The 12,226-nt window shown below is 42.6% G+C and overlaps 1 protein-coding gene across 1 annotated transcript in view; it reads right to left on the minus strand.

Annotated features, from left to right (window-relative positions):
- plxnb1b (plexin b1b) overlaps positions 1-8,131 on the minus strand; it is a 49,575-nt gene extending 41,444 nt beyond the window's left edge. The window contains exons 1-2 of the mRNA XM_069677589.1: positions 8,085-8,131; positions 4,984-6,154 (exon numbers count right to left, since the gene is read on the minus strand). Of these exons, the coding sequence (XP_069533690.1) occupies positions 4,984-6,144 (1,161 nt within the window). The 5' untranslated portion in view covers positions 6,145-6,154; positions 8,085-8,131. The remainder of the gene's footprint in view (positions 1-4,983; positions 6,155-8,084) is intronic.
- Between the last annotated feature and the right edge of the window lie 4,095 nt (positions 8,132-12,226).

Genomic DNA, 12,226 nt, shown 5'->3' on the forward strand with positions numbered 1-12,226 from the left:
CTGATGCGGTCAGCCACCTACTAGGTTTTGACCTTGTCTTGTTTAAAAATCATTGCCTCTCTGAGACTCTTTTGCGGACACACTATGTCAGGAGGAGCTGAGGGCCGAGCTGTAGCACAACTTTAGCACAGTTTTTTTAGGTAAGGACTTCTTCAGTGTGTACATCAATCAAGAGGTTACTACAGGAGCTAAGTTATCCGCAGAGGTCTGCAACTTCCCACTTTGCCTAGAATTAAAACTCTGAATAAATCAGTTTCACCCTCTGCTGTTGCCAATTTTAGCTCACTAGCTGATTTAAATCCTTCATTTGGTTCAATTATATTAATCTAAAATCTGCAAAGTGACAAAGATCTATCCATAGATTAAAAATGTCCCAACTTTACCCACTTTTTGATATAAACATTCCTGTATCAAGATAATACTATTGCCCAGCCCTGTCCTACCAACATTATCAGCCAGTATGGGACTATCACAGATATAGTGCACTAGCATATATGTTTTCAAATGTACACCAATAATAAAACCTTTTAACAGACGACATAAAGCAGAAATAAATGCTTGGGGTGATTTAGAAATGGTTTCATCACATAGTTTTTCCACAGAGGCCTCTGACTCCTTAGTTTACAATATTCTTAGCACGGTCTGCAGCAAATCACAGCAGGGCAGAACAGACAGAACTGGTTGACAATATAACATCATGTTTAATATTATTTAACATTTGTCAGAGAAAAGAGTCTTCAGAGTAACAATCATATCGATGTACAATCCTAAGAGAAAATAACTTTTTTAATCCAGATAATAAATTCAGAACTCAACAACAGGGTGGGAATCGCAGGGCAAGTCACGATACGATACATGGCCCATGATAACGATAATATCACGATACAGCGATTCTGCGATAATTGATATTTTGCAAGACGGTCACATAATGACACATCACGATACCTGATTAACTGAAGAATAAAAAAATGCTAGAAAAGGTAAAGTGCATAATTAATGTATTTTTTCACTATAATTGGGTGTCAGATTGGACATAACTTCAGATAAAACAATGATCAAAATTGAGATCTGTTTAGAGCGACAATTTTTTTTTATTCAGATAGCGATATTTGGCGCCAGCGATACAATCATTGTATCCCACCAGTCAGGACGACGATAAATTGCGACAGATATTTTGACCCACTCCTAATCAGCAACAATATCGCAGAATTTTTCCGCTATTTAATTGGCATCTGTATCAATATAAAAAGTCCTGTCACTGTCTGTCTTCAGTCATGTTCAGGTGACATGAAGATTAAATCACAAAAACACCACACATCATATTGCATGTGGAATTCAAAGTGTATTGCTTGTTCTGCACAAAGCCCCTCAAGTGATTTGTTATTCATCTCTCAGCAACTAAGCTGGTTACCAAAAATAAAGCAGCGGTGCTCCTTTTGTGGTGGGTAAAATCCCAGCAGGATTTACTGGGGGGGGGATTGGGGCTTTGGGAACAAACCATCACTGGATCCCAGTGACTTCTTCACTCGGCGCTTTAAAGCTTAAAGACAATTTGTTTTTGCTTCCACGGTTTGGCAGTAGGGAGTCTTTGCTCTGGCTGCATTGTTGTTGTTTTTGGTCTGGGGAAATTTATTTTCCACAAGAACTCTTAAAAGCGGGGTCACTACTTCATCAGCGTTATCTTAACAATAGGAAGTAGAGGCAATAAACCTGAGAGCTGTTGAAGCTCTAGTTTGCTCTGATGCATTGCTTGTAGTTGGATGGCGTGTTGTTATGAAAGGACTCCTTATTTGGCCTGCTCTTAAGAAATAGAGACGGCTGAACTCCCATTATACAATCAACTAAACTGACCAGCTTTAAACTTGGATGTAACAACATAACTGTGTTCAAACAGCTATAAATAGGTCTTAGCATTGATTAAACTCCAAGGGGAGTGCAGGAAAGTTTAGACGGCCTGTTTTGTCTACATCGTAAAACCCAACCATTGAAAGAAAACAAGCAAGGCTGACTGTATGCTAAGAATAGCCCCAAACTACATTATGACTACTGAAAAAGTTATGAAGTTATGACGTCCAGTTTTGGACCCCTGCCTGGAAGCTTAAAGGCTGACTGGCCTGGCTGATGGTAGCCTGTGATTACACTGTAATGCTTCATGCTACCGCAGACTGCAATCATCTGGACATTTAGCCTTAAACTCTCCGGGGATGTAATAACCACAAGGGAGTAAGATAACAAGTAAAGATTGACTACAGTTTCATTTGGGCCACTAATATTTGGTAGGAGTCCTGATGACCAATAACAAAGCATGTTCCCCACAGCTAAGGCCTCGCGTGAGAGCAGGTCCCCAGTGCAGATGGACCGTCCTGGCAAAGTCTGACCATGGATCAGGCTGCTTTGGTGTTGTTTGTGCAAAGGGATCCAATTGAGATTCAACATCTTAATGACACTGTAAATCTCTTTTCGGCTCCAAATCCCTCATCACTGTCCCCCTCTGTGGCCATATGGTTTGATTGGATTCCCCCTTTTGTAACCTTCACTGTCAAAAACATATATTCCTATTCCATTTAGTGAAGGGGTCACTGCATGGGTAGAATGTCATCGCAGTCAAAAATTTAAAATAAAGGTCCATCAAAAAAAAGGGACTCGTGCAAAATGGAAATGCCTTATTTTACATGGCGAAATGTGTTCTAATAAGCAGTGATAGAAATGCCTCGAATGCAGCCTGAAATGTAATATTGAATAAATACAAGTACACCCCTCTGTGCACCATCCCATACAACCCCTGACCTTACGGAGAAAAAACTATGTATTATCGCTACTATAGCAGCTACTGTTTAAGAGAAGCAAAGAACTGATAACAGGTTAGTAATTACATGAGTTGAACATTTTAGCTGTTTCAAGGCTGTACCGTCTTAAATGTAATGTTAAGATAATTAAAACAAGTAAAGACAGTCAGACAAGTCTAGGTATTGGTATTCATATTGGTTTAAAATAGCCCAGTTGCACGTCACAACTTAACAATGATGAGGGCCTTATGTGTACAAAATAGCTGATGGTTTGCAAACAACTATTACCATGTCAAATAAAGGCATTTTAATTTTGTACAAACCCTACAATGTGTCTTCTGACTTCAATTTTACTTGAAATGACATTATACCCAAACAATGGGCCCTTTACAAAAGGGAATAAGCCCAGTACACCCAAAGTAACCAAAGAGCACCTTTAAAGCTCTGTGAGGAGCTTTCAGTTCATGTAGATTTTTGTGTCCCCTGTTGACAAAGCTGTACATCTTATCTCTTTGCTGGTTTTGTCCTGTACATGCTTAAGTGGTGTTTTTAACAACACAATTTCATCCTGCTTTCTTTAACAGTCATATGTATCACTCACTTTAAATTTTTGCCCTGGAAAATGTAAACAAAGGCAGCGTGCAGTTAATCACTTCGTCTGACACCTACCCCCCCACCAGCGGTTTCAGGCATTAAAAATAACCATATAGAAATAATAAATCTTGCTGCTGATGATCTGGTTTGCTTTTGTAGGTCATACAGAGTAATCAGAATTCATTTTTAAAAACTCCTCTGGAGCTTTAAGTGACCACAAAGAAGCAGCACTTCTAACCCATTATCTTTATATACATTTAAATCTGTCCAGTCCACTTCTTACCCTACATACTTCCTTTTCTATCAGCTTTTGCCTCCACTGCTCCACTGTGCATCTGTATGCCTTCTGTGTCTTATCCTCTTTCTCCTTCAGAGTCTTGTCTCTGCGGGGTGTGTCTTTATCCGCCCTTGTCAGGCCTTGTTAAACATTACCCTCAACCCCACCCCACTAAGTACGGCTAATGCCGCCGATCGATCCCCCCCTAACCAGCAATTCTATTAAATTACACTGCCCGCACTGCCTTCTGCCCTCGAGCCAACCGGTTGTGCGTGGCTGTAAAGGTTGAGGGGTCAGTGCTGCTCTGTCCTCAACACAGGAGAAAGTGATAATAGAGACGGATGTCAAACGAGCCCACGATGTCCATTCAAATGCTATGTTTACATGCACAAGTCAAGATTTCCAGAGTTGGTGATATATGAGAACTAATGTGATTCAATCCCTCCTCCACAGAATTACATTTGTCTCCTACAAAAATGTCTAATTTAATTTGATGCTCTCTGATACAAAGGTTACTGCGCTGGAAAAGGGTAGGCAGGCCTGGACAGCTTCAGATGCTCGGCACCAGCTTTGGCAGATGAAAGCTTTTACTCAGGGTAGTCATCACAGAGAGAAAAAATGGACATCATGTTCTTTTGTAAACAGAGGACAGAAAACAAGGAGGAGAATATCTGGCCATGCAGGCTCACAGTGTTCCTCTCTGCCTTCTGTTTATGTGAACTTGCTCATTCAGAGAAAAAGAAAACATTCTTCACTATAAAACAGCAAATATGTGGTCACACAACTGATTCTTATAGAATACAAGGCCATTCTTATTCCCGCAGGCGGCCATTTTTAGCTGGCATGCCGCTTTTCAGTAACACCCTGTCACACAAACATACAATTACACACACTGACACAATGGAGGAGATTGGTATAACTGCTATCTGCTTCAGTATGTTGACCACTGTGCGGTTTCACTGGAGAAAGTGATGAGACATGCCTGGGTCATCTTCTTAGCTACTATTTTAATCTCCTGGAGCTGGTCGCACTAGACACGTTTAAAGTGATCCTAAGTAACTTGGAAGCAAGTTCATGTGGCTGTGTACAGTATGTTTTGTAATGCTTTTTGCAATATCTTACGTATTTTCGTTTTAAATTGTAAGAGGTTGTATTTGTATCCAAAGCCATGTAACTGTTCTACTGCCTTGTAAACATGCACTCATTCAGAATTGGATGGTTGCATGTTTATGTTTCAAACAGCATCCCTACTTTATGGATAAAGGGTTTTATATTATAACTGAAAGACAAGTAATGACAGGAATAAGCTAAATCTATTTAACTTACCTCTGGCAGGTTGGCACAGTTGGATTTGACTTCGTACTCGATGTAGGCCGCCTCCACTCCTGTTTCTTTGCCCATCTGTGTGTAGCACAGGTCTCTGGTGGAGTTGATCCTGCTGTCCACATCTCTGAGGTTGAACATGCAGAGGGCAGAGTCCTCGCTGGGCCGAGTTGATGAAGCCAAACGAGTTGAGAAGACCCCAAGCAGAGTCCCAGAGCCTTGACTCTCTGCATCATCCTTGGTGAGCCCGAGCTGCACAGCTTGCAAGAGGTTGTAAATTTTTCCTGCCCTGGAGCGGCACGTTAAGGGTACTTCCACATAGGAGTAATAGGCCTGGTCTTCCAAACAAACACGAGATACGTAGGTGCGGTACTCGCGCGACTGTGACTTTAGGTCTCGCCTGTAGAAGAGGAAGTATACATGCTGACGGTGGGCGAATGATGCAACAAAATGATGGTCGTATTCTGAGAGGCGGCCAGCCACGGCCAACTTGGCGGTTTCCTCGTAAGAAAAGATGGGTTCCTGGGCAAGGTTTCGTGTGGAAATGGGTGGATGGCTGCTGGTGTAACCCCGTCCCACAAACAGCACTGGCTGCCTGTCGGGATGAGAGCGAACCACGAGTCCCACTGTGCTAACGTTGGGGTGGTTAGCTGCTACGTATTGAGTATCCACTGGCCTCTCTGTAGAGAAAAGTACAACATCCACAGAGTCCAGACTTCGTTTCTGGCATATCCCTTGGTTGACACTCCCGCAGGTGATAAGCTCCATGGAGTAAGGGTCGACCAACAGGAGCTTGTTGTGGTTGCTGGTAGCCCTGGCCTGAGGGCAGTTGGTCTCAGTAACAGGGGGTAAGCACTCCCTGCTGTCTGTGACAGGTCCAGTGTCATCCTGGAGCTCAGGTTGGAGGAATCGATCCAACTGGAAGAGGTGATTTCGAGCCCCGACGTAGACCCGACTCACTGTAGGGTCTGGATGCAAGGCCAAGTGCTCAAACAGAGTGTCATTTCGGATAAAGGTGGGATAAAGACTGGATGGGAAGGAATCTGATCCTCCAACGAAACCACTACTTAATGAGGTGAAGGGCCAGCCGACGGCTAGCAGCAGGAGAGATAGCAGCGTTTGGACTGCTAACCCTGAAAGACAACGCACCATCCCCGGAGGCATGGCAGCAGAGCTGAGGGAAAGAAGACAGGACAGGTTGTTAGAAAGAATGTTTATGGTCACAGGAACAGGACTGTTTGAGTCACAGACCTCCAGATTAATTACACCATGGATGGAGACAGTGACATTGAGGACATTTGAATATAGTTTTTCATTTAGTTTCAAGTAAATTATATTCAAACTTTCTGTGTCAATTTCTGTGCAAAGACCCAATACAACAGCTGCAGAGCAGCATCAGGCCAAGGATCATTTGCAACCAGGTTGCAAGGCAGCGATATGATTTAGCCTGTCACGCCCATTAACTGAGGTACTGTATGTCATCAGAATGTGAGAGGCCCTCTTGCCTACTTTATCTGAATGTGTTGCACTCCCGTTTCTGTTTTAGCTAGCTAATCCTGGAATCAGATCCATGCCTGCTGGGGTAATTGTGTCAATGTGTAATCGTTCTATAGTAGGGACATGACCTCTTGCCTTGACTTGTTAAATCATAATCATAGACTACATACTTGTCTTCTGAAAATCCTATCTTGCGGCCTTGTAATCCTGTTTGAGGCACACAGGTAAGTTTAACTGGCATGAACAACAACATGATTCTTCTTTTGCCTCGTGATGTTTAAAGAAATGTATGGAAATGTTTCCTTTGCTCTTACACGTCAAAATACCTTCAAAATCTTGTGAAAGAAAACGCAAAGAAGACAAGACAAACAAAACAAGGACAAGAGAATCTGAGTAGGTAGTTTGTGTCCCAGATGTCGTATCAATTGAGTTCCCTAGTGACGCGGCAGGTGATGAAACAAGCATTTGGCTAACTCGATACACACAATCTTGTAGCCATTTATTCTGCTATGAACATCTGGTCTTAACCTGGCATTGAATAGAATACTTCATAGGACAGGTAATAAACCCAACACTGTAAATATATATAAAACCCAAAGCAAGAAAAAGTAAACTCGCTCACAGGCCTGTGAGTGAGTTTACAACAAGGTTATCAGTAGGGCTTTTTACACCGCCAGTTCAAAGCGGGATTGTTACACCTCTGTTACGCTCCGTCTTCTATGTAGAACGCACGGAGGTGGAATGGTGGGGCCAAGTCGTTCCGCCTCTGAGCCGGCATCGGAGGTAGTAACAGAGACAAAACGCCATGCTTCCACAACGCCAGAACGCTATTTAAAAACACACTCTGGGGCAGCTTTACGCCGGCGTTGCGTGGTCCAATGTAGAATGACAAAGGTGGCATGAGGACGGGCTTCGTTACGGCGCTGAGGCAGAACCGCAGTGTAAAAAAGGCTAGTAAAAGTCTCCTATGTTGGCCTCCGGAAAACCACGGCCCATAAAAACTGAAGGGAAACACAGTTGCATATAGGCCAAGAGAAATCCTACATCCAATTCTTCTGCCCTGAGTAGTCCTAAAGGACGGTCGTACTTTACCTCCATCACCTGTTGGTGTTTGTAGATATCTGTTCTTTCTGCAGATTAACCATGTCATGAAAACATATAAAACTATTGTTTTATAAGCAAACATGAATTGTTTCTATTTTTTAGAAACTATGGCTGTAGTGAGTGGCATTCAACTGTTTAAACAACCTCAGCAGGATTCCTTCAGCAAAAAAAACACCTTCACAGCCTCTGTTCAAAATTCAAACAATCACAAATGAGGAAATTTGAAAAGTCACCCTTTTTAAAAATTCACAAAAAATTACAGAATACCTATCCAAGGCAGGAGGAGATGCTAACTCTGACCATCTTAAAGTGACAATTGAAAACCTATTCAGTCAATATTGTCTTTAACTTGCTGTAACTTTTCTTCTGTTTCATGTAATCTTTTATATATAATATTGTTCTTCGTAAATGTTCCTGCTTATTGCTAACTCCTCTTGTAAGAAAGGTGCTCCGTGAATAACATTTTATTTTCATCATTATCAACTTGGACATGGGCTTCTTACCATTTGTTCCCAGTGCTGTTTCACAGAGGTATGTCACCTCTTGACCTCTCAGTAGATTGGGTTTTAAGTGCGCATCCTTGTGGACACAACCTGTAACATAAAGGAAAGAGAAGACACATCAGTATCCTCTACACACTGAGACACACCAGGTGATTTATATGAGGTTACTTTTGTGACTTTATAATGCAATCAAAAAAGCTCAATCTTATACACTACAAACAAAAAAATAGATTTAAGAGTTTAACTTTCAACACTGCAATCATTTCTTTGTATTACAAGTTTATGGACCTCATCCTTAAGGACATTACTAAGAGACAAGCACTAACTTTGATGTTCGAAAACCTCGTGGGAAGCTCATACCCATTGAAATTCCTCTCAGACCTATGTCTTACTGGCTACATCCGTTTTTGCCTGTAGAAAAGCCTTCAGCAGAGGCCAAGTCAAGTAGTGTCAGTCCAAGAGCTCTTTCAGTGCCACACACACTCTGTCCCATTATACAATCCCCCCTCATTGCTAGGATACAGGTTACAAAACCCTTTGGTTTCAGAGTCCGTGCCAGGAAAACAAGTTGCTGTGAGGTAAAAGTAGATGGCATGAGAACTTTAAGAGGGCTCGAGTTCCCTTGTTTGGGCACCTGAATCTGTGGTGTCACGCTTACTTAGTGGAATTCTGTAATGTCTGCTCCAGTTATGACTGCTGAATTACACTTCATAAATGGTATATCCTCCTTTTTCCCTGCTCATTATCTCCCGCTTCTTTCTCTCCAACTCTCCTCCTCCATCGCCTCCCCACACTCTCCATCACTGGCACAGAAGCAGGATTATCTCTTACGAGTTCAGGCGGATCTCCAGTGGGCTTATCCAAAGTGGAGGAGAGGAAAAAAAGACGGAGACAGACTGAAAAAGACACTATTCAACCCACTGAACGGGCCCTGATCCTCAACCAGTGTACACACACACACACACACACACACACACACACACCTCTTTCCTTGCCACACTAGGAGCATTAGAAAGCTTGCTTTGTTGGTGGCAGTCTCCTGTGTGTGGGAACGAGGGTAAAGGCCTGGCAACGGGCCAAATAAGGACACAAAAAACAACGACCTAAAGCACAACGATTATGATCATTGTTATCTATAAAATTTCAACCAAATGTGAATGAAATCTAAAACTCCTCATCAGGCACTTCCTTGCAAATGTTTATTTTTCCATGCTGATATTGAACTACCTCCTGTTCCAGTGCAAGCGGAGCCACAGAGGTCAAGCAGGCTGATTGATGCCTCTGTGGCTGAACCCGAAAATCATCGGATCTAAACCAAACGATGGTCTTTAACCCCCAGGGATGGGAAGGGCAAGTTTCCAGTGCTTATTTTAAAGCTGCAACTCTGTGGCTAAAGAGCCTGAACTCCGCCATGACTCTCTGGTGGAAAAAGCACTTTACAGCCAATGCAGATAATCCTGAGAAAGCACCAGCCCAGCGCCTAGCGGAGCACAGGCAGGAATGACAGGCATGTTAACTCATGGAAGCACTAGTTCAACAAATACACTGCTTCTCCTGTTTCCTCCTCGAGCGAACGGTTTCCGAAAGCTGGATATATTTTACTCCATCGTTGGAAATAGTGTTGAATCTTAACACAGATTTGTCTTTTCCAATGACTCTCAATACTTGCAGGCGGTCACTCCACTGATCCAAGAGTAACAGGCCACTCATCTCTCTTAATTCGCTCGTTGCTGAAAGCTGCGAATCATTTAGCCAAAAACTACAGTAAACAGGGCTGCCACCGGCCCTTTTCCCTTTCCAGCAGTGAATAATCCGATCACACTCAACTTCATTCACAGTGTGAGACACATGAGAACAAGAGAATGGACTTCTGATTTGATTCTCTCACGTTAAAAATCCCATTTTGCCTCCGTGCGGAAGTCTTTATTTTTTGTGACTCCATCGAGTCAAAAGGTATCAGTCTGAAGAGAGGAGAGAGGAGGAAACGTCTGCCTGTAATAGCTTTATCTAAATGTTCCTGTACTTTTAGGTAATGGACTCCACTCTATTCCAGCACTCTCTGCAGACACGGCATCAGTAGTCAACAAAATCTTGTTTATGCACAGGAAAGTGGCAGATGCACTTCCCTGCAGTTTGCTTAGATTGTGTCCTTTCCCTCCTACAGCACTGTACAATGATCTCAATGCAGTTCAGTGCAGTGGCATTATCATCACATTGAATCTGCAAATGCGCCCTTGGGTATGGAGTCAAAAGAAAGCGATAAAAAAACCCTGCATCAGCGTCACTCAAGTAAAAGCAGTACTGAAATGTGTGTTTAGAAACTGTGATGCTATCAAACCTTGATCATACATCAGAATACATATCGACAGCAAATGTGTTTTCTATACATAAAATTGGAAAAAGTTTTCTGGCACATTCACAGTCAGCAAGCTTGTAGTCAGACAGCCATTGCAGTATCAAATGGGGCTGCATGGAGCCTCGCAAACTTCAGTCGACAGCTAAGAAACCAGGAATACAGTTTGGCTGCTAGAGTATTATTCATCCTAAAAATGTCCTGAAATACATTTTCAAATAAATAATGTAAAGACTAATCACAAATGTTAAAAGATACATGTTTCTGCAAAAATATGAGATAATGTTGAAATAGGGGTGGGACGAAATATCGATATGGCAATAAATCGTCGTCCTGACTCATATATCGCCAAATATCGATATTTTGATTAACGAATAAATGGCGCTCTAAACAGATTTCCCAGTGATTTTGACTCACTGCATCACTACTTCATGACTCCTCGGGTGTCGCTTATTACATGCATGAGGGGAACGTGAACGGGAAATTAATTGGCTTAAGAAGAAGTTGACAGCGGGATAAAAGAAGAAGAAGACAGTGGGTTAATGTCGGGCAGTGGTGAAAAGAAGTTAAGAGATGCACCAGCCACTTTCCAATCCAAAGTGATTCGTTTTTATAGTTGTTTACAATTATGTAAATTTTATTTACAGACTGAAAACACGTACGTTGTTTCATCTCAGTTTGTGTCAAATTCTGTGAAACACATTAAACCTGTCCTTCACCTTTTTAGGGGCATTTTGTATTCTTCAGTTAATCAGATATCGTGATGTATCAATATCGTGAGTTACCCTGCGATTTTCTTTTTTGTACTCTCAAATATAGATTTTGCAAGTGGCCTTTAAAATCATTATCTACACTGTTTTTGTACGTTGGTGGGGGAGATCTGACACATGGACCTGGATCCACCATCCAGTTTAGCTTAGGTCAGTTGATTTAAAAAGGGACAGTTTCAGGGGGCATTTACAGGTAAAAACATGGCTGTTTTCCAATATCACATGTATTATTCGTTTTTGTGGACCTAACATGTTCCTCTCCTTGCCCTCGCCTTGACAAACTTCAGCTGGTAGCCAAATATCGTCTCAGAATTTCACGTTGAAGAAGGCGCGGCGATGCCAGACTGATCATGGGAGGATGGTTTCAACAGAGCTTTGAGAATGGACCTGGATTAGTTTTGATAGGTTTAGCTGCCACAGTAAGTGCGAGCAAACGGAGGGCGGGGGGGGAGCACTTAAGCGTAAATGCGATTCTTAAATTGTACTAATGCATTGTTAAAAGGACAGATATTTATGTGGCCTGAAGCAGACACACAGGACCTGCAGGGTAAAACGGATGGACTGGACCCCGAGCTGCAGCCCGAAAGACTCCACAACCCAGCGAAGCATTCCTGAGAGGCACATTCAATTGAGCCATCATCCGCTTCATTGAGTCCAGCCTTTCATTCATTTCCAATTCAGCTATCCTACATTCTGGAGGAGAGCGAGAAGGACAACAGCAGGGAGAGGGACGGAGCAGACTTGAAGTGAAAACGCTGGCAGAGTAACATTAGCAGACAGAAAAATGGGGTTACAGGAAGACAATGGTGAAAGGGGAAGACGGGGTGAGACAGAAAACTGGGGGGAAACGGCGAGGGGAAATCGCCACAAACAAGTGCGAGCTTCAAGGCTCAGTGCTCGCTGAGAACTGATGGAATGTGACTAATGATAATAAACCATAGAGAGAGGGAGGGAGGGAGAGAGAAGTTGTGAGGGAGGGAGAGGAAGGGAGGGAGACAGAGGGAGGGAGGGAATGAGAG

This window comes from Semicossyphus pulcher, unplaced genomic scaffold (assembly GCF_022749685.1).
Source record: "Semicossyphus pulcher isolate SPU_LCO1_2020_fin unplaced genomic scaffold, fSemPul1.0.p SCAF_3, whole genome shotgun sequence".
Taxonomy (NCBI): Eukaryota; Metazoa; Chordata; class Actinopteri; order Labriformes; family Labridae; genus Semicossyphus; species Semicossyphus pulcher.